This window comes from Zootoca vivipara, chromosome 1 (genome assembly GCF_965207765.1).
Source record: "Zootoca vivipara chromosome 1, rZooViv2.hap1.1, whole genome shotgun sequence".
NCBI classification, from domain to species: Eukaryota; Metazoa; Chordata; class Lepidosauria; order Squamata; family Lacertidae; genus Zootoca; species Zootoca vivipara.
In genome coordinates, this window is record NC_142582.1 from 9,557,271 (window position 1) to 9,577,042 (window position 19,772).

The 19,772-nt window shown below is 41.3% G+C and overlaps 1 protein-coding gene across 8 annotated transcripts in view; it reads right to left on the bottom strand.

The window, feature by feature from the left end:
* ABI2 (abl interactor 2) overlaps nt 1–19,772 on the bottom strand; it is a 52,388-nt gene that overhangs the window by 9,708 nt on the left and 22,908 nt on the right. The window contains exons 3-8 of one of the 8 annotated variants that reach the window (XM_035137680.3): nt 17,869–18,045; nt 7,634–7,731; nt 6,661–6,807; nt 5,493–5,617; nt 4,953–5,141; nt 2,478–2,636 (exon numbers count right to left, since the gene is read on the bottom strand). In XM_035137680.3, coding sequence (XP_034993571.3) covers nt 2,478–2,636; nt 4,953–5,141; nt 5,493–5,617; nt 6,661–6,807; nt 7,634–7,731; nt 17,869–18,045 — 895 coding nt within the window. The remainder of the gene's footprint in view (nt 1–2,477; nt 2,637–4,952; nt 5,142–5,492; nt 5,618–6,660; nt 6,808–7,633; nt 7,732–17,868; nt 18,046–19,772) is intronic. The other 7 variants (XM_035137690.3, XM_035137709.3, XM_035137700.3 and 4 more) reach the window with 7 other exon arrangements.

Here is a 19,772-nt window from a genome sequence, read left to right on the forward strand (position 1 = left end):
ACATTGAAATTTGCTTGAAGCAGTATTAATCATCAGGCTTGTTTCTTAAACAGAAATAATTCGTGCTTAAGGGACTCGTCTCCTGCAGTCTCCACAGAACCAGTCCTGAAACAAGTCTGGCAGAAGCACAGACATCCTTGGTTATTAGGAAGACAGTCTGGTGCAGTCAGGGAAAATATTCCCCAAACCCAAAGACAAACGTTTACATCTTCATATTTCTTCATAAAAATTCAACATCTACAAGCAAATTAGAATGCAATCTCTTAACCCAATCTGAGAAAATGTTCAGGATTGGGACTTAGAATAACTTTACTCGAGGTGTTTCTGAGCACACAAAACACAGAACACTTTAATGAACAGTGTGACCTGACTGTTTAAAACAGGATTTTAGAAGTGTGCTTATGCAATTAAGCACTATTCTTTGAGAGAACAGCTAAACAATTTACTTCCTCCCACGGAAATCCATGGGAGTCTTTCACTTCTACAGGTGGCTAAAGTAGCTGCACTTGGGGGTCGCAGTTTAGCTGGAAGCAAAACCCAATCCTGGCCCCCAAGTCTTGGCAACTTGGGAGTCAGGGCAGAATTTAGGTCCCCCCCCCCAACAACTCAATGATGTCAAAGACTCCCGTTCTTTTACTCTCTGCTGAGTAGTTCAGTGGATGCTACTCATTTCTAAATATTTCAGCACTCACAACTTTTTGAAAATTGAGCTACCTATATACTTGCCCCCTCAGATCATGGCTGCTGCCAATCGCTTCGTTTTAAAAATCAAGCTGTCGTGTGCAGAACCTAGTTTTGCTTTGCTTTCTCTTGCACAGAGTGTGCCTGTAACATGGGGAAGTCTATGCAGGAGTGTATTTCAACCTGCACTTCATGTACAATGCAAAGAATGAGAACCAGTCCGAAGATCTCCCCCAGCAAGCACCACGCCCCTTTCTTCCTTGCTGAAGTCCATTTTTCTTCTGATGCTCCCTCAATGAAAAGGTAACAGGCCAATTTTCAAAAGGCATTCCTTGCTCCCCTATCCTGCCATTTCCCTCCCTCTTTATGGCACCACAGTAATCTGGTTGTCCTCACCAGTCCTCTCCCGACAGTGAGTCTTTGTTGGAAGTCCTTTTGCCTCTACCCTGGAAGAGGTCCAAGTCCACAGACATATCCCATCTTCATCAGCTAAAATTCTACACTTACAAACCCTCTCATTATTTGTGCCACGGGAAAGCCACCATTTCTGTAAATTTACAATCCAAGCAAGCAAGCAAGCAAACCACCCTTTTAAATCATAACATTCTGCTTGGCTAAACAGACTGAGAATTACCTAATATTTATTGGCTATTTGGCATCTTCTGTGGTGTCTCGACTAATGAAGGGCCACCCATTTAACAGCTCTTACCACAACAAAGGATTCCACCAAACATGCTGAGCATCCAGAAAACACCTTTGCATAAAAATAAACCTTCAGAAGTCGGTCTCCCCATAAAAGAGTGAATAATATAGGTTCTCTCCTTCAGCATGCAGTCATGCTTGTTATTAACACCTTTTCACATTTGTAAGTGTTATGCGTTGTCATACTTAGCGACACTTCTCGGTATGTTTTGAACATGTACACACACAAAAAAATATTTCATATATAAATATTCATGTTCAACAGGTATGTGCAAACTTCAGACGTCATGCAGGTTACGTGCACTGAGTGAAGATCCATTGTTAGCATGCATATATATTCTAGGCACTTGGGTTCAGTAGCCGAGTGTTGCTTTAGGTGTGAAAGAGCCAGACGTATGCCACAACTTAGTCATGAAGCTCAACCAGTTACAGGCTCTCAGACTAATCAATTCACATGCCTATTTGCAACCATGCACTTCAGATTTTCATCAACTGATCTCCTATGAAACATTAGCAAACTGACAAGATCACAGGGTTCTGTCTTCCCCATGCTTGTTTCTATGATGTGCAACTGACTCGAGCCAGGTTTCCTTCCAAATAAAGCCATCTCTTTAGCAATTTGGCCACCTAGTGAACTAAGAACTGTTGGGGGAAACAAAATGTTGTCTCAGGGATAACCATGTTAGTCTGTTGCAGAAAACACCGAGGCTTTCGGCATCTTAAAGACTAACCTTTTCATGGCACAAGTTTCCACTTCATCAGATGAATAAAGTGTTATCTCAAGTTTGGGCAGTATGGTTTGGGCAGGGGGTGGGGGGGTGGCGCTTGTCAACAGTGAGGCCAGAGGAAAATAAAATGCAGAAACTACAGACAAACTGATAAATTACCAAAACAGCCACATTTCAAATATAATACTTTATAAAACAAAGGCAACCCCTTCCCCTCAATCAGAGATTAATATTTAGGATTTTAAGGTAAAGGTCAAATTATTCATCATCACCACATGTGGCTTTAAAGGCTCTTTAAAGGCACCACAACATTGGCATTTTTGTTGGTGGGTTAGAGTACTGATTTTTCACCGCGGTGCATCTTACCTGGGTTCTGGCTATAAAAGGGTCCTCCATTCACCTGGTTTTGAAGGCTGTTCTGCGAAGTGATGGAAGGAGGACGCCTGTACGGCAAAGAGCCCCCTATTGTTGGAGGGGTGTGCCGAGTAGCAGGTCTGTTCATGCTGTAGAACTGAACAGGATGACCTGTTTCGGAAGGGAGAAAAGTGTCAGGATAAGGACGAAAATGTTGAAGCCGAATCCTGTCTTTTCACGTAAAGATTTCCGCTTCTTATGAGTGGACTCTCTGTGCCCTTACCACAGCAAAAAGACTGAAACTGATGAATTGGAAAAATAAAAATATGGCTTCCTTCTATGATTGGATTGAAAACTTATACAAACTTGCAACATGAACGACTTGCATGTAAATGCAGACTAGCCATGGAGAAATTCAATGGTATTTGAAATCCATTCTTACAAATACTGTAATAAGTTAAGATCTGGTGAAGTACAATAACTAAAGTATACAATTTTGGGTCCCACCCCCCTTTTACTTTCCCTTCTACATTGTGTGCTGTTTCTATTTTCCATTCTTTTCGTCTCACCATATTTGGTGGACATACCGGTATATGGTTATTTATGTACTATTTAACTTTCAATAAAGAAATTAAAAAATATATAAAGATTTCAGCTTTATCTAAAAAGACGTTTGAACCGAATGTTGCATAAGTAGACCTCTGGCTCACACACTGGGTCTTCATCTTTCCTTCCTCCTCCTGCAGCTTCTTGCTGCCCTGTCCTGTCCCCCCCCCCAAAAAAAACCCCAAGTCCAATGGGTCCCCCAACCCTCTAGAGCAAATTTGAGGTGTGAAAGAGAGGCTGCAGTGGTAAAGAGAGGAAGATGAAATTCCACTGCATGAGTGCAAGTCTACCCTGCTGGGAAGTCAGCTTTGGAAACAACCCATTGGTTTTTTTTCACATGCTTTTAAAGCTGCTCAGATGATTCAGAGGTTCGGCATTAATACAACCCCTCCAATGTTAGGCTTTTGAAAATGAAGCAATTCAGCTGACATAGCAGGCACGTACGATGGGATACCTTAAATTACACTTCAAAGGAAACTTGTTAAGATGAATACGGGGCAGAGCAGAATGGCAGCATTCTACCCAGCATTATAAAAAAAGGAGCAGGTCTCTGAGCTGATTCTCCATTAGCTCTCAAAGAAGTTGACGGAAACATGAAGCAAGTACATGACCACGGTGTGCTCTGCATGATTTTCCATAGTAACTCAACTAAGCTTTAGTTCCTAGATGCACATTCACCACTCGATGACCAACATGTTGGAACGAACCACCGCAGCAGAAACTTTTACATCCATAATACAAAGGGATCACATGTTTAGCAGAGCCAAAAACTGCAAAATAATCAAATAGCAAATATCCACGTAAGAGTTGGCCGTGAGCTGCTCCAAGTTTGAATGGGTTTCACCAGTCACAGAACACTCAACTATGCTGCTTGTTTTAGATGGTCTCTCGCCCCCCACCTCAACTTTCAAATCCAAAAGCAGGGCCTTGGCAAAGTCTAGAGTACAGCAATATTTCCCTCCTAAAAGTTAATGAATTAAACCTGAAAGATCTATTTTGCTACTTGTAAATCAGTTGCTCCCTCTAAATATTAAACTGCCTTGCACGCTGCCATCGCTTAAGATTTACAACCATGCTTCCAAGCAATGATGCTTCTAATACAATGTTACCTACAAAATGTTGAATTTGGTTTTTTTGAAACAAGCGGCAAATACCGTACTTTTCCGTCTATAAGACGCACCCCGTGTATAAGACTTCCCCTATTTTGGGGGACTCAAATTTAAGAAAACGAGGGGAGATGGCACAGAGTCATTAGCTTTTTGCAAAGGATTGCTCAGCATTGTTGAGCTTTTTTGGGGGGATTGCCAAAAATAGCTCACTCATACGCATCGCAAAATCTGCCTCCTGTCTGTCCCATCGCCGGCAGAAGCTGCAATTCACCTGCCCAACTGCCAAAACGTCATCCAATCAACACCACCCATTGAGGCAGCAACCAATCATACGGATAATCACAGCCGCGGCAGCAACCAATCAAATGCCCACCCTATGCACTACCCATGTATAAGATGACCCCCACTTTTTCCCATGATATGAAAAGAGAAAAACATAGTCTTATACACAGAAAAGTACGGTAAGTCAACAAGGTGCGGTTGTCAGAATAATGCATGGATCGAAAGAACCGAGACAGACGGTAGGGTAGACAAAGGGGCATTTTGAAAACAATGCACAAAGAAACACAACAACCCAAACAATTCAGTATAGCAAGGTGCTTTCAGCAGCTGAGAAAGATGATAGAACGATGGAAAACGAAATGCCATGCTTTCCCAATGAAAACCACACAAGCACAGGAAACTCCACGAATCTGTAGTACTCGACAAAACCAGTCTTAGGCTGCTATTGCACCTTGGCTGAGCTGCCTCAAGAGGAAGAGCTGAAACTCACCTGCGGAAGGAGTGGAAGAAGCAGCAGGGGGAGTTGGAGATGTGAAGCCATCGGCAAGGGGCTGAGCCCCTGCAGCAGCGGCAGCAGCATCTGGGGCGGCAGAGGATGGGGCAGTTGCAGGAGGGAGAGGAGTGGGAGCAGGGGCAGAAGTAGCAGGAAGGGGAGAAGTGCCAGCCGAACTGACAGGGGCTACGTGAAAAGAGGAGGAAGAGGAGGAGTTAATAAGGAGTTACGGTTAGCAAGGATTAGAAAAGCTTTTGAGTAATTTGTGCGGAACGTTCCACAAACGCTTAAAATTCTAGCCCCAAAAATGGCAGCAGCGGGGGGGGGGGGAGGATAGGTAGAATAATGTTTATGTAGGGAAAGGGTTACCTCTTAGGTATGCAGCAAAAAGGGGGGGAGGGAATGGGAGGAGGATTTCAACTTATCCAATGTAAAACATCGCCTTTCCCCCTGACAGGACTCAAAGCAGCTTACAGATTATTGCCATTACCAAGGAATCACCCAAACCCAAGAGGAGCCCCTCCCCTTGAGATTTACCTGGATACACACTGGGAGGGGACGGAGTAGGGACAGCAATAGGGACTCCCACACTTCCACTTCCGCTGTTCTCTCGACTGCTGCTCCTACTGCTAGGGTGGCTCCCTCCACTGCTCCCACTGCTGCTAAAGAAATAATATAAAAACAAACAAACCACGAAGGCATCCATATTCCATTCCATGCCAGGCACACGCAGATTGCTAAACTTCGCAATTTGGGGGACAAAGGCAGGCAGGCATGCTGCCATTTTTTCCTCTACGCCCAAGCTAAAATAGGGGTACATCACTGACAAGTAAAAGCTGCCTGCTAGATTATAGGAAATGGCTTTCAGGAGCCTAGAAATATCAACTCTTAATGGGCAAAGGGCCAATATTAGAAGGAGGTTGGTTTTATCTGCATTGCTTAATACTCCACAAGTAAAAAAAGCTTAGGCCTAAAATAGTTTTTGGCACAACACCATGAAATCTCACCAACATACCATTACATTTTATGCTGGCCAGATCTGTTCTGCAGATCGATTGCCTTACTGCAGACCTATCTTAGGCCAAGGCCTTTTTCCAGCTTTTACATTACTTCTGCAAACCCACATAAAGGAATTAAATCAGTCACGTTTCCGATCTATTTCATGTTACCAACATTTTCACAGGCACCAAAGTCTCATCTACAGGTATAGGAATTTTAATAATAATAATAATAATGTCTGTTCCGCATGGAATCTCAAGTTTCAGAACTTATTGGGAAGTAACAATAAAACCTCATGACAACATCACTCTCATTTGTAGACACCACATTTTAGAAACGGTGCGCGACCATTACCGTATTATGGTGGAGAGGCAAATAAATAGAAGTTATAACAAACAAGCAAGCAAACAAACAGGATACAGTTCTATTCAAGACTTCATATGCTACAATACACAATTCGGCAAGCAAATTGTGTATCTTTTAAATAAACTCTTCCTAGACAAACAACTTCACATTATACAATATGTAGCATAAACAGCATGGTTTCCCTCTAACTCCCAATGGATTTCCCAAGAAATCACATGAATTTATGAAGTTCTAAGTGAAGGGTTGGAGGGAGGGGGGGGGGTTAAAAGCAGATCACTATAAAGCTGTGTTATGTGTCTTAATTATTTGTTAATATTTTGTGCAGGAGCAGACTGAATACCTGTAAGTGCGATTCCTCTGATTCACAGAAGCTGTCCTAACAGGGCTCTGTTGCGAGGGAGCCATATTACGGGTAGGGCTAGGTACATAGTCATTTGGTACCACTGGAGGACGCACTGGCTCCAGTGTGCGATAGGGAGAGTGACGCCTACACAAGAAAAACATATGTATGGAAGCAATTTCAGACAATGAAATACACCAAACACCTTTGGGCAAGGCAGTGTAGAACTCCTGCTTACTGTTCATATTGAAAATGCACAGGGCAGGATCCAGTCCACCGCATGGGGCAGTGCCTGTGAAGGATTCCCTTGGGCACAACAGAGTCCAATTCTCCTACTCCCCCTTCACGGAGCACAAGAAGGCAGTGCCAAAAAAGGAGGTCTTTGCATGCCACCCCCGTCCCCAGCCAGCTCTCCCTTCTCCTCTCAAAGTCAGTGACCTGCTCTGAAGCATCAGTGACTTGTACTAAGAGGAGAGGGGCAGACTAGGGAAGCATGCAGAGAGTTCCTGGTCCAATCGCTGGTCAATCATGGTGCCTGCGATCTGCCTGCACACTTAGTTGGTCAGAAGAGGAAGAGAGAAAGCAGGACTCTACTGAGCCTATAAGAACACTCCGCATGCTGGTGCCATGCTTCTCAGTGGACCTAACTGGGCCCATGAAATTTCTCTGTTCATGTCGTACTGGATAATCAGGGCCTTTACTTTTTCTAGGTACAGCAGTGTAGAACTACTCTACAAACAAAAGCCCCAAAGGCTCCTGCCGAAAGGAACTATTCAAGCATTATTTCCACCTCCTGGCGATGCTATGAATGTGCTATCTGCCTACAGGGGAGAGAGACGAGACACCTCCAAAACCCACAATGTCATTTTGAGGCACTCATGAGCCATGAAGCAATAGCAAAAGCAAGAACGGATTTTTACCTTCCCTTTTTTGCACCCTGCCCCCTCTCCGATGCGCATAAAGTTGTACTTACCCAATCGTTCCTTTCCCTGACATTGGCGGACTGGGCGGCTTCTGGGTGGGTGGCGTGGTACGAGGCAGGCCACCCATTTTCATATTCTGTGTACTAACCTGCATGAAAGGCAATGGGAAGAAAAGCAAACCTCACTGAACTCTTCAGGTCAATGACGGAGAATAAATTAAGAATCCTTTGGGAACTGATCTGCAACATTAAAGAAGCAGGGGAATGTGTAGTAGTAATAATAATAATAATAATAATAATAATAATAATAATAATAATAATAATAATAATGTAGAAGCCCCAGTGGCCATGCACCTATGTGCAATTTCTACATATAATAGTTAAGATGTGCTCAAAGGACTTGTGATTCTATGGCGTGTTTAAGAGTTGTTCCGACTGCATTTGCCTTTAGACCATCACATTTAACTTCCAATCACCAGCATCAAGGAAAGTGTGCCTATCTCAAGGCAAACTTTCCTTACTAGGCTCAATGCAGCAGCATTTCCCTCATTGTATTTCTAGCTATGCAAATCCTGCCCGTGTCTGCTCAGAGGTAAGCCCCACGGGGTTTGATGTGGTTTGTTCCCAAGAAAGTAGGTTTAGAACCGCAGCCTAGAAATACAAATGAGATATTTTACTGAAATGCAGGGTATAAATGGAAGCCAAATGGGTTTCCAAACTTCATGTATTATAATACAAATCAGGGGTGGCTCACTTGTGGCCCTCTAGATAGTATTTGCCTACAACTCCCAGGATTCTGGACCACTGGGCTATGCTGGCTAGGATTGATGGGAGTTGCAGTCCAACCACATCTGGAGGGCCACAATATATAATAATAATAATAATAATAATAATAATAATAATTTATTATTTATACCCCGCCATCTGGCCGGGTTCCCCCAACCACTCTGAACTGCATCCCTGAACTGCATGCGTCCAGGGGGCGCGTCTAGAGGTTTGGCTAGGGCTCCCCGGCTACACATTCTAGCAGTAGCAAATGCAACTCTGCCACAGCACAACACATGGAGTGTCTCTCAAAAGCACTTAATATATATTTCAGGAAACCACTTGTTTCTTGTTGACTGTGTGGTGGGGAACCTGCAGCCCTGCAGGTGTCATTTGATTCCAACTCTCCTCTCGCCTGACCAACTAGAGTGTGCTAGCTAGGGTTGATGGGAGTTTGGGCCCAGCAACTTCGGGGTGGGGGTGGGGGTAAGGCAAGAGGTTGCCCACCACCAACCTGCAGTGTCTATGAAGCTATTAGATGTGCCCAGGACAGGGAATGAGTTATACGTAACTTGAAACCCTTATACCACGTATTACAAAAGCACAAGGGGGAAACCCTAAAAGCTCAAGTTAAGAAATAATCTGGCATCCTCACTTCCCAAGAGGAATGCAAAGACCTGGCCACGTATCAGTGAATATCTCTTTCTGCTGAAAAGAGCCTGCTCTGAGGTAACAGAAGCCAGCGTAGCAGTGGGCATGTTGCTGCTTCTGCACCCACAGCTCCCTTTGTCCTTGTCATTCAAGGGCACTTGGGCTGGTCCCATACAGTCTTTCACAGGCTTCCTCAATGTCGGCCCTCCAACTATTTTGAGACTACAATTCCCATCATCCATGACCTGCTAGCTAGGGATCATGGGAGTTGTAGGCCAAAAACATCTGGAGGGCCAAGGTCGAGGAAGCCTGGTCTTTCAGCTTTATAGTCTAAACCAGGCATCCCCAAACTTCGGCCCTCCAGATGTTTTGGAATACAATTCCCATCATCCCTGACCAATGGTCCTGTTAGCTAGGGATCATGGGAGTTGTAGGCCAAAACATCTGGAGGGCCGAAGTTTGGGGATGCCTGGTCTAAACACTGCAGTCTTTCCCGAAAGAAAACAATTTCAAAGTATCTATTTAGACACTTTCTATCTGCACTAAGCACTTCCATAAATCAACTTCATATATGAAATGAAGCTTCACTTGCAACACCACCCTAATAAAATATGACCTTTAAAAAAAAAGAAGCGACATTTTGTTTATAAAAGAAAGATTATATCACCAAGAGTTATTTCTGCCATAGATCACCTCATTTTTTTAAGGATTGGTAGCCATTTTATTGATCTGTTTCATGAGATGCTGATGACAAATTACATTTACGATGCTGCAAATGCAAGATATGAATAATTCAATGTTTTGTGTTCATCAGCATCACGGTGGGTTGATTTTTTTAAAGAAAAATTCACTGCTTGTTTCTGCGTAAATCACAAACACGAGAAAACTAATACTTCTGTTTGTGTATTGAAAGAGCCTGTGTGTGTTTGTGTGTTTGTGTGTGTGTGTGTGTGTGTGTGTGTGTGTGTGTGTGTGTGTTGCTAGGAAAGCTACCTTATCCCTGGACTATGAATCTAAAATTTCATGTTTTAAAAACCAACACTTTTACAAGACAGGATCACCCACCACATCATGGAGCATGAGGTAGAGCATCATGGAAAAGACACCTCAACCTTGAAATATCTTTGAATCTGGGAAAACTAAGTTTTCAAATTTCAAAGTTGGATCCAAAAGTTGTCTGTCCGTCCCCAATAACTGGCCCATAGGATTGTTACAGGATGGTTGTATAAATGCAGCTAAATAACATGCCTTCCCTTTTTCTCCTGGATACATTTTGGAGAAGATCATTACACTGCATTTTCTACATACAATATCTGAGATTCACTACTAGGCATGGAAACATTTATCCAGGTTCCATACACACTAAAAGGCAAGCAAGTAAAATGCTTTTTAAAAAATATACTCCATGATTTTTCTTTTATGATGGCGTGCGACTCAACCTCTCACAATCACTGGGCTTTTGTCCTCTGCCAGAGGCGCAATGAAAATTTCTGTGACCTTGTGGGGTTTCCACACAAAAACCACAGCATTTAGAACAAGAATTTATCTTAAAATGGGTTGAGAGCTACTTCGCACAGTCAAAGTATGCCATTGTCTTTGAAGTAGATATAGTCACTCTGCTACAACAGGTACATGCAGCAGAGAGCCATGATTGGCCACAGATCATCAGCATGTACACATAAAGAGGAAAAACTCATGTGGCCACTTTTAGCCTTTTTAAAGGCATGCTTAACTGCAACAAGTTAAGCATGCCTTTTAAAAGCTAATATAGATTTTAAAATGTAAGCAGTATCACGTGTGTGTCATTTTAGGATGCAAGTGCGAAGGAAGGAAACCCACCATACTCAATTTCAGTTCCGTGGTCACAATCTAGGGAACCCTTCTATTAGCCTTATGGGGTTTGGAGCTTGGGTTTTACAGCGTAACAGCTCCACAACACACAAACTGATTTGGACACGAGGATTTTCAAAAGCAGCTTGTTAAATGACAAGATATTTTAGGCTTTGAAGAAAAGAAAGCAAAAGTTTCTGTGGGGACAATCAAACCCTTACTTAGCAGTGCTGAAAAGGTTTCAGGATTGTGGCACATATGCCTGACATTAAAAGAGAAGCAACTTTGATTTTACATGGCTATTTTAGAAGCCAGAAATGACTAAGATTGTTTGCCATTTTCATTACACGGCTTTGATTTAACAGTATCCAGATTGGCAAGAAACTAGGGGGGAAGGGGGGAAGAAAGTCTGTGCAAATGAAAAGATTAAAGAATCAACACCCTCAAGGAGGATGCAAAAAGATGGAATCCTTTACAAAACATACATAGCCCCATTTTCTTGTACTCCGCTCTACTACTTAGTTCAGAAAATTAAGAGCCAACAGAGGTATAACAAGCAATGAAAGGAAAAACAAGCTACAAAATTGTTCAAGTGAACTAAGTATCCCAAATATATATGTATTTTCCCAAACTCAATAACTGGAAAGCAGGGGAGAGAAAGAAGAGGTTCTTAATTTATCTTCAGAATGAACTGTGAAGCTTCAGCAAACAGAGAACAGTCTTTGTCAATTATACATTTTTTTATACTTCCCTTGATTAAAATTCAAAACATCATCTCTCCTTCAGCCAACTGCTTTAGGAGCTCGCTCGCAATAATCTAATATTGCCTGCATGTCATGCAGAATTATTAAGGAGGAAAGCACCACTGAAACAATGAAAACAGCATTTCCTCACTAAATGTGTGTGTGGTTTAGGCAGCAGCAAATACAAATTATTCAGCAATTGGTATCAAAGTGGTATTCAACCATACCCTGCAGATTTTAAGTTGGTGTTTTGCATTAGTGTAAGCAGTGGGGGTGCGGAAGGAACATTTCCAACAGACCCTGCTGCTTCCAGGGTCCTGAACAGAGGGAAAGGGGAAAGGGTTCCTTTCCCCGCATCAGCCCCTCTTCTCTCACCCAAGTCAATAAAGCGGCCAAGCATGGGGAGTAGGGGAAAAGGTCTGTACAACTGCTGAGACTTTCCAACTTCACACAAAACCAAGAACCTGGCAAAGGGAACAAAGGGTCTCTGCGCACGGGGTTGGTTCAATTGCAACACCTGACAAACAATACAATGCGCTCCAGTGCACACAAAAAACGGCTACATCTGAGAAGCTTCTCCCCAGAGGTTGTTAAGAGTCAAACTCCCAGCTGGCATTGACAGGGTGATGGGAGTTGTAGTTCACAACATCTGCAGGGCGTCATATTGGCTACCCGGCCAATATGATAGAAGACTTGGAGTTTGATCATTGAGGAGGCCGAACACTGGAAATGCAGAATGTGTACACCTCTGCAGTCAGCCTAGTAGTGAAATGTTTTTATTGATCCACAAACGGAATTAAATAAATATATCAATGGGAAGTCCCTTTCCGCATTGCACCCCCTTTATGTCAAAATTTATACCAGTTAAGGGCATGGGCACACAAACAGATTCACCATTTTCAGCTCAAAGATACTTGGAAAACCAAGGTGAGAGTGACATATCTGCTTTGGGGGCTGAGAGCTCCTTACCATGGTCAGTTACATCAGATATATTTTCATCACCTTCAATCATTGCCTCACATTTGTATGCCACCCATTCAAGGAGCTCAGGGAAGCATACACAGAAATTACCCCATATTATACTCACAAGAATCCCGTGAGAAGCAGATGAAGGTGAAAAAGTTTGACAGGCCCAAGGACACCGAATTAGCTTTGTGTCTGAGTGAAGATTTGAACTTGGATGTCTATGATCCAAGTTCAAAACTCTATACCATGCTGTCTCTAGCTATGTTCAGTTAACTACAATCCTAGACACAACTATGGCAATATGCATTGGTAGCACTATATGTTACTTAGTGGCAAGCCCCACTGAGTTCAATAGTACTTACTCCTAAGTAAGACTGGCATCTTTCCTAGATGACAGGAGTTAGCTGTAACACATTCTTAAAAGTATCCCCCATAGACCATTAAACTGCTTCTTAAGTACCTTCTGAAGAATGCTAGGTTGCTCTTCCTGAAATCTTATTATATTATTAAAGTAATGCAAGGCAACATATTTTTATTTTGTTTCGACTACGTCAGACCAACACAGCTACCTACCTGTAACATATTAAGTAGGCATCTAGGAGCCAGGGATAATTAAGGGATCAATTAATGATTCTAGTGTTGGCTGCTTTTTAAACAAGCTGCAGATACCTGCCAATCACTGACAGAAGATGGCAGATTCCAAGTATAGATAAACTGGCTAGATTATGGGTTGGCTGCTTAATTAATAAGCATGGGTGTTGAAGACACATGTTCCAAGCTGGACTTTAACAGCAATTTCATATGGATAATTCCACTCAGTCTAGCTCAGACCCTTCGTCTCAATGGGTTTGAGCCCCATGTTGGGCGAAAGATTCCTGCACTTTAGGGAGCTGGATTATATTACCCTCGTGGTCCCTTTCCAACTGTATGATTCTATGATAATTCAGCTCTAGGAAGAATTATTCTTCATAGCATTCTTAGGATGACTATGAATACCAATGATGAAATACTATCCTCAGAAAAAGGGATAAGAAATGCTGCTTGCTTGCTCCTTCAAGTTCAGTTCCAACTGAGCACCTACACTCAAACTCCTAAACGGATGTTGGAAAGCAGTAAACACATATGCAGAAATATATAAGATGGAGGAATTGTGCAATGTTGATCCATTTTTATGAGAAGCTATTTTTTACCTATCCTTAAAGAATCTCTCATCTAAGCTAAGATATAAAGCTGCTGGAAATAATTTGAGTATGCAGAGCAAGTTAGAAATAATTTCCTGAGTTTGGCTTAATTCTTCCTCATCACAGTTGATTCTCATGACACCAGAAAGAATGCTCCACATTTCCAAACTTGAAGAAGGTTGCCTTGGTTGCCTTACGTTAAATTACATTTTAATTATTGGTATAATTAAACATAGTGAACAATCAATTACCTGATCTTTACATTTCTAATTAGTTTCAACCAGATTTCAAAATCTTCCGCTGCTTTTCCAATGGGAGCTACACAATTAGCTTCATGTGCTCAGGGGGGTCTGCAATGTGCTTTTTCCAAGCTGGCAAGCCAGATATGTTGCACAACAACTAATTCCTGACATGTCAAGGACTGGAAAGAATATATTGTTCCAATAAAAAAACCCAGAAACCCACTGGATGCCGGAAACCCTTGAGCACACTTAAAAGTAACTGAATTTTTAAAATGTCTTTGGATGCAATTCTGAAAGAGACGGATCACAAATACCATCAAGCATTTCAATCAGATTGATTTCCAATGGAATTTACGCATGCCCATCTTTTTCTATATTGTAACTTTTGACTGCAAACACCATGACATGATTGAATGTATTCAAGCATGACAACACTGAGAAAAATGTTAAGCTCTTCTTAATACTGTTCACACTACAAAGTGTAGGGAAATCCATGTAAATAAGGGCTGTTTCGCAATATAGTTTATGTTTTTTATTTGAGCATAGCTATTTGTGCAAGTGTACTGACTTGCAATAATAGTCTAACGTAAGTACTATACGTATTTCCTAGCAGGTTTCGCAGTCCCAGAAGTGGGCTGTAAATGGCTAACTGGTAAACATCATTTTTTTTCATAAAAGAATCATGCCCCACATTACTTTTGATTTTTCAAGACAGGCAAGCTTGCAAATTCAAGCACTATTCATAAAAGTAATCAAAGCACATCATATATAGGATAAAAAGATCATTACACAGGGGGAGATCAGAGGTCACAAATATATATATATATATTTAATCATGAAAATCATCCATTCCAAGGGCTGTGCTAATTATCCAGGTCCTTATGGCCATCATTTTCTTATGCTTTAAAAAATGTTTTAAGACCAAAGAAGGGTGTTCAAGGCAGTATTCCCTCCCACCCCACCCACCAGAAATTATCACTCTCCCCGAATGTAATAATCTGAAGAATAAGAATGAAATTCAGCCCTGTCGTTTCTTACCTTAAATCTAAGCAACCACTTAATGCATAAATGAAGCAAATAAAAGAGGTAAGGAAGAAAAGCATTGAAAGGTTAGTTGAAACTTCAGGATATGAAGAGAGAAAGGGGGGGGGGAGAAAGAAGTTAAGCATTTAGCATCAACAAAATAATGTATCAGTAGATCATAGAACAGGGGTCCCCAGACTTACCGGCGTTTGGGCCGGTTCCCACCGTGCCGATCGCGGGTGGGCCGGAGGACGGGGGGAGCGCGCGCCTGTGCGGGCCGGCGGGCGGGGGAGTGCGCGCCCGTGCGCATGTGCACGGGCGTTTACTGGCGCGGTGGCGCGCTTCCAGGGTGGAAAAAGCGCCAAAAATCCGTTGTGCACATGCGTATGGGCCTCCCCCGACCCAGAAGTGCACCAGAAATGACCTATTCTGGGTCGGGAGAGGCCCATACGCATGCGCACAAAGGATTTTTGGCGCTTTTTTCCCGACCCGGAAGAGCGCTGCCACGCTGCGCGCCGTAAGAGCGGGCGGCGGGCGGCGCCGCGGGCCGGATTGGCAGGCCAATTGGGCCGCATCCGGCCCCCGGGCCGTAGTCTGGGGACCCCTGTCATAGAAAGAGTGATTAAAGCAGAATATGTAGTGGTTTTCAAGATGAAATTTATAAAGCCACTATTAGAACCATCTCACGACACTATTAACTCCAAGGTCAACACTCAATGTTTCAACCACTATTTCATGAGACAGAGCTAGAGAGCCGCTATTAACCCACCCGTGAAACACCCTCTGGCAACCAACATCTTATTTCTACATGGACTAAGTTAAAAAAAATATTTAGAGTAAAATGAAGCAAATCTTACTACTGTATGTACTGCAATTTAACCAACTGATAAATAATAATTTTCAGGTTTTTTAATTATATGTGTGGCATATTTCACAACTCCCATTCAATACCAGAGACAATGAGTGTGACCAGACTTTACCCAATATAGATGTTCTCACAAGCCTTCTGCTGTTTAACCTAACATCCTTAAAGGAGGTTTCATGGAACTGCATACACTGCAGATTACTTGATCAAATATACACATTACTATCTTTGATTTATTAAATTAAAACCCAAAACTTAATTTTTCCTCATCAATTTTGCTTGATAAGCCAGTCATGGGTCCAGCTTATGCACTCTACTTGTGAGATGTAGCTAACAAAAAATAACTTTTGTAAAAGATTTTCATAGTCATGGTTTATAGAATTGCTCTGCAAAACTTTTTTTCAAAATAATCTTTAAAACCAGATTGTTCATGAAGCGATTACAAATAATTAATTTTTATTATAATTGTAAAAACCGAGGGTTTTTTAATGTTATGTTTTTGCAAAAAAAAAATTGCAGAGCAGCAAATTCAGAGTGGAATTGAACTAAAATCTCTAAATATCAGCATTATGTTTTATTCGGCTACATTTTTAAAGCTTTAATGATTAACGATAGTATAGCACTGTAACTATTGTCTGTGCATTTTTCTTTCTTCTTCAAAAGTTTTACTCAGAATTTCCATTTCAGATAATACAGTGTGCATGCACTACTTGTCTCCTTGATATTTACACTGCTGAAAAGAGAATGTAACTCCATAAATCAAAGAGACACTACATTTTCTACACTTCAAGGGTAAACATTAGTGTAACTGGTACAGCAATTTCAGCTTTGTAAGAATCTGAATAGCTTATATACATGCATTTTAAAAGGCACTAGAATAGGTTTCAAATTCATCAATATTTAAGACTAGTACTTGTTCAAAAACTGTGCATTTTCAGTTAAGTTATCTTATCTAATTAAAGTGACACTTGCCTCCAAGCGAAGAATGTTGGAATATATTTGTGTACTTAAACGTTCATTATGGCTTCACTGATGAGATTTATCTCCACTTTTTTGAAATGTAAACAGGCATGTAATGCCTGTATGTAGTTCAGGAGCCATCATATGAGGAACTAAGTCTGCACTCCTAACCCCACTTACCTGGGGGTAAGCCCCATGGAATTCAATAGGACTTACTTCTGAGTCGGTATGGTTAGGGTTGCACTACAAATTTATTTCTCTGCAAGCTCAAATAATTCCCAAGGAAATAAATAAATGGCATGCCACTATGCCATTATCTTGCTGCAAATGTTCTGACTGAATGGCTGTAAGCCTTGCAAATCATTCTTATTCACATTACTCTTGAGATATGCCTAACGAATTGCGAAAATACCACAGGGAAAGGGTACTTTAGGAAAAGACATGCAAGAAACGGAACAAAAATTGAACATGCAATCAGATGTGTATCTGCACAAAACAAGCAGACAAACTGCACATGTAACTCGATTCGCAATTTAGCAATATGTTAGATTCGGCTACAAGGGATGTTAGAGCTACATGCAGACTGCAGACTAAATCTCACTTATTTATTTTCATGATTTAAAAATTCCCAGTACAGACACACAGGAAGCTAGTCCCTAGATTTTGCACATCATGCAAATCTGGAAGTCGTATTTGATCTTGGAGGAGGCCAGTGCCACACACATGGTCATGTCTGGGTCTGGGTCATGGCAACATCTGGGACATGCAAACAGACAAGGGAGAGGGACATACTCTGTTGTCACAAAAGTACTGTTTGACAACCAAATCCAAATGGAGGGAATGGCACCAAATGCTTTCTTTCCCATGTTGAAAGCCTTCTACCCATTTCTCAAAATACAGGTATCACAAGCAGCCAGAAAAGCAGGGAGGTTGGGGTTTTTGTTTTTTTAAAGACAGGAATACGGAAGGAATAATAGGAGTTCAGTAAGGATTACCATGCTGCATTCTGAAAACATACAGGGAGACTCATCAATCAGAATTATTCCACATTACCACTTACCTTCACTCCATGTCCAATGTCATCTAGGATTGTATAATCAATAGGTTTTCTAATATAGCGAACTGGTCTCTCCAGGTTGGCTGGTGCAATGATTTTGTGAGTTCTTGAAGTGTTTTTATTTGTGGTCAAGATGCCAATTTCTCTTCTGGCCACTTTTTCTTTATGTATGTCAACTGTCTGCGAGCATAAAATAATTAAAATATTAGAGATTAATGACTGGAAAAATGAAATTATTTAAGACACATCAAGCAAGCTAGTCGGTGTCAGTACTATATCTTGAATTTCCCCCTAAGTTCCAATATAACTTATATTTATTCTCATTTAATATCAGAATTTTTGGTTTATACAGATACACTGTACAGTATTTTCTTATTTGCCTAAATGGGATGGGGGAATCCAAAATGTCTGAATTAAGTAGGAATGTTACCATAAAAGCATCCTATATACCACATTTTTTCCATGTACAGTATAAGACTAGGTTTTTTTAACCAAAAAAATAGGTTTAAAATTGGGGCTCGTCTTATACATGGGTAGTGCTAAGGGGTGTTTTCTAAATTTGGAGTACCAAAAAAATAGGGGGCGTTTTATACATGGGGGTGTCTTATACACGGAAAAATACGGCAAGTAAACATAGCAAGACTTAAAAGCTAGCCCCTGATGCTTCTGACGACCGATAGATGGCATATATTGTTGTGGTCATTACCATGCTCAATATAAACATTTTCCCCAAATGTCAGCTTTAATTTTCTTGTTAGAAAAAGTAACTTGAGCAGATGTCCTGGCAGAGACGTCACTTCCAGAAACATGAACCACAGATACTGCTCATGCCTCAATGTTCTTACAGGAAGAGGTGGTAGACCAGCAGCACCAGGCTCTAGGATCCCAGGAGATTCCTTCTGTGACGCTATCTCCTCTTGTGTTATACAAATGGTTACAGTTATGCTGCTACCATCAAAGGCCATTCCAAACATTGCTAGGAAAGACTCGGCTGAGCAAGCAAAGAATTACAACTTTGCTTTGCAACAGGTTGCATTGTGGGAGATGGAGATGAGGGTCTCACCTGGTGACATTGCCCTGACCTCATTCTGCAACATGACATCATGCAAAAAACATGACTGGGGCTTAACCACCAGGATCTTTCACTAGGAGGTTAAATTATACTTGGAGAACAATACTGCATGGGAAACCCATTGGTACAATGGATCATTTAGGAAACTGGCAAGTCAGATTAGAAAGTGAAGAAAAATAAAGTGCTACTATGCAATTGCCATATATCTTTTAACTGAGCAAAAAAGGAAAAACAATACTGCCTTTATCCAGTCATGTACAGACTTCTATTTTGATGAACTTATCATAAGAGTCTTTTAAAAGCTCGTTAAAAAGCCAGCAAGGAAAAGAAATTATTCTCTACACAAGGGCTATCAAAAATATATTTTAATGTTTCAATTTTCAAAATCTGCTTTTCAAATATCATTAAAGCTCTATTAGCTTGCTTTAAACTATTAATACATTGCACATTCTAGCAAATTTTATAAACATAACTCTTCTCTACTCAAACCATACCACTTCAATAATTACAACATTTTGCATGAATGAATTAATAGTTTTTAGCTGGCCAGAATTATTGTTTTAAATTTTTTTACCAGAGAGTAGGGGTACCCAGAAAACAAAAACAAAACACTCATTCTGAAAACTGGGACCTACAATGCACAATCACAAATTACATTTAAATCTTTTAACATTCACTAACTCGTAATAATCAGTGTAAATTAATGTTACACTGGAAATCTTCATGTAGCCCAGCTAGGAACCTTCATGAGTCATGTCCCATTATGCATATACTGTTTTATAACAGAGACTGTAGAATAGCAGAGACGGCAAGGTCTGCTCCAATCAAAGCTCTT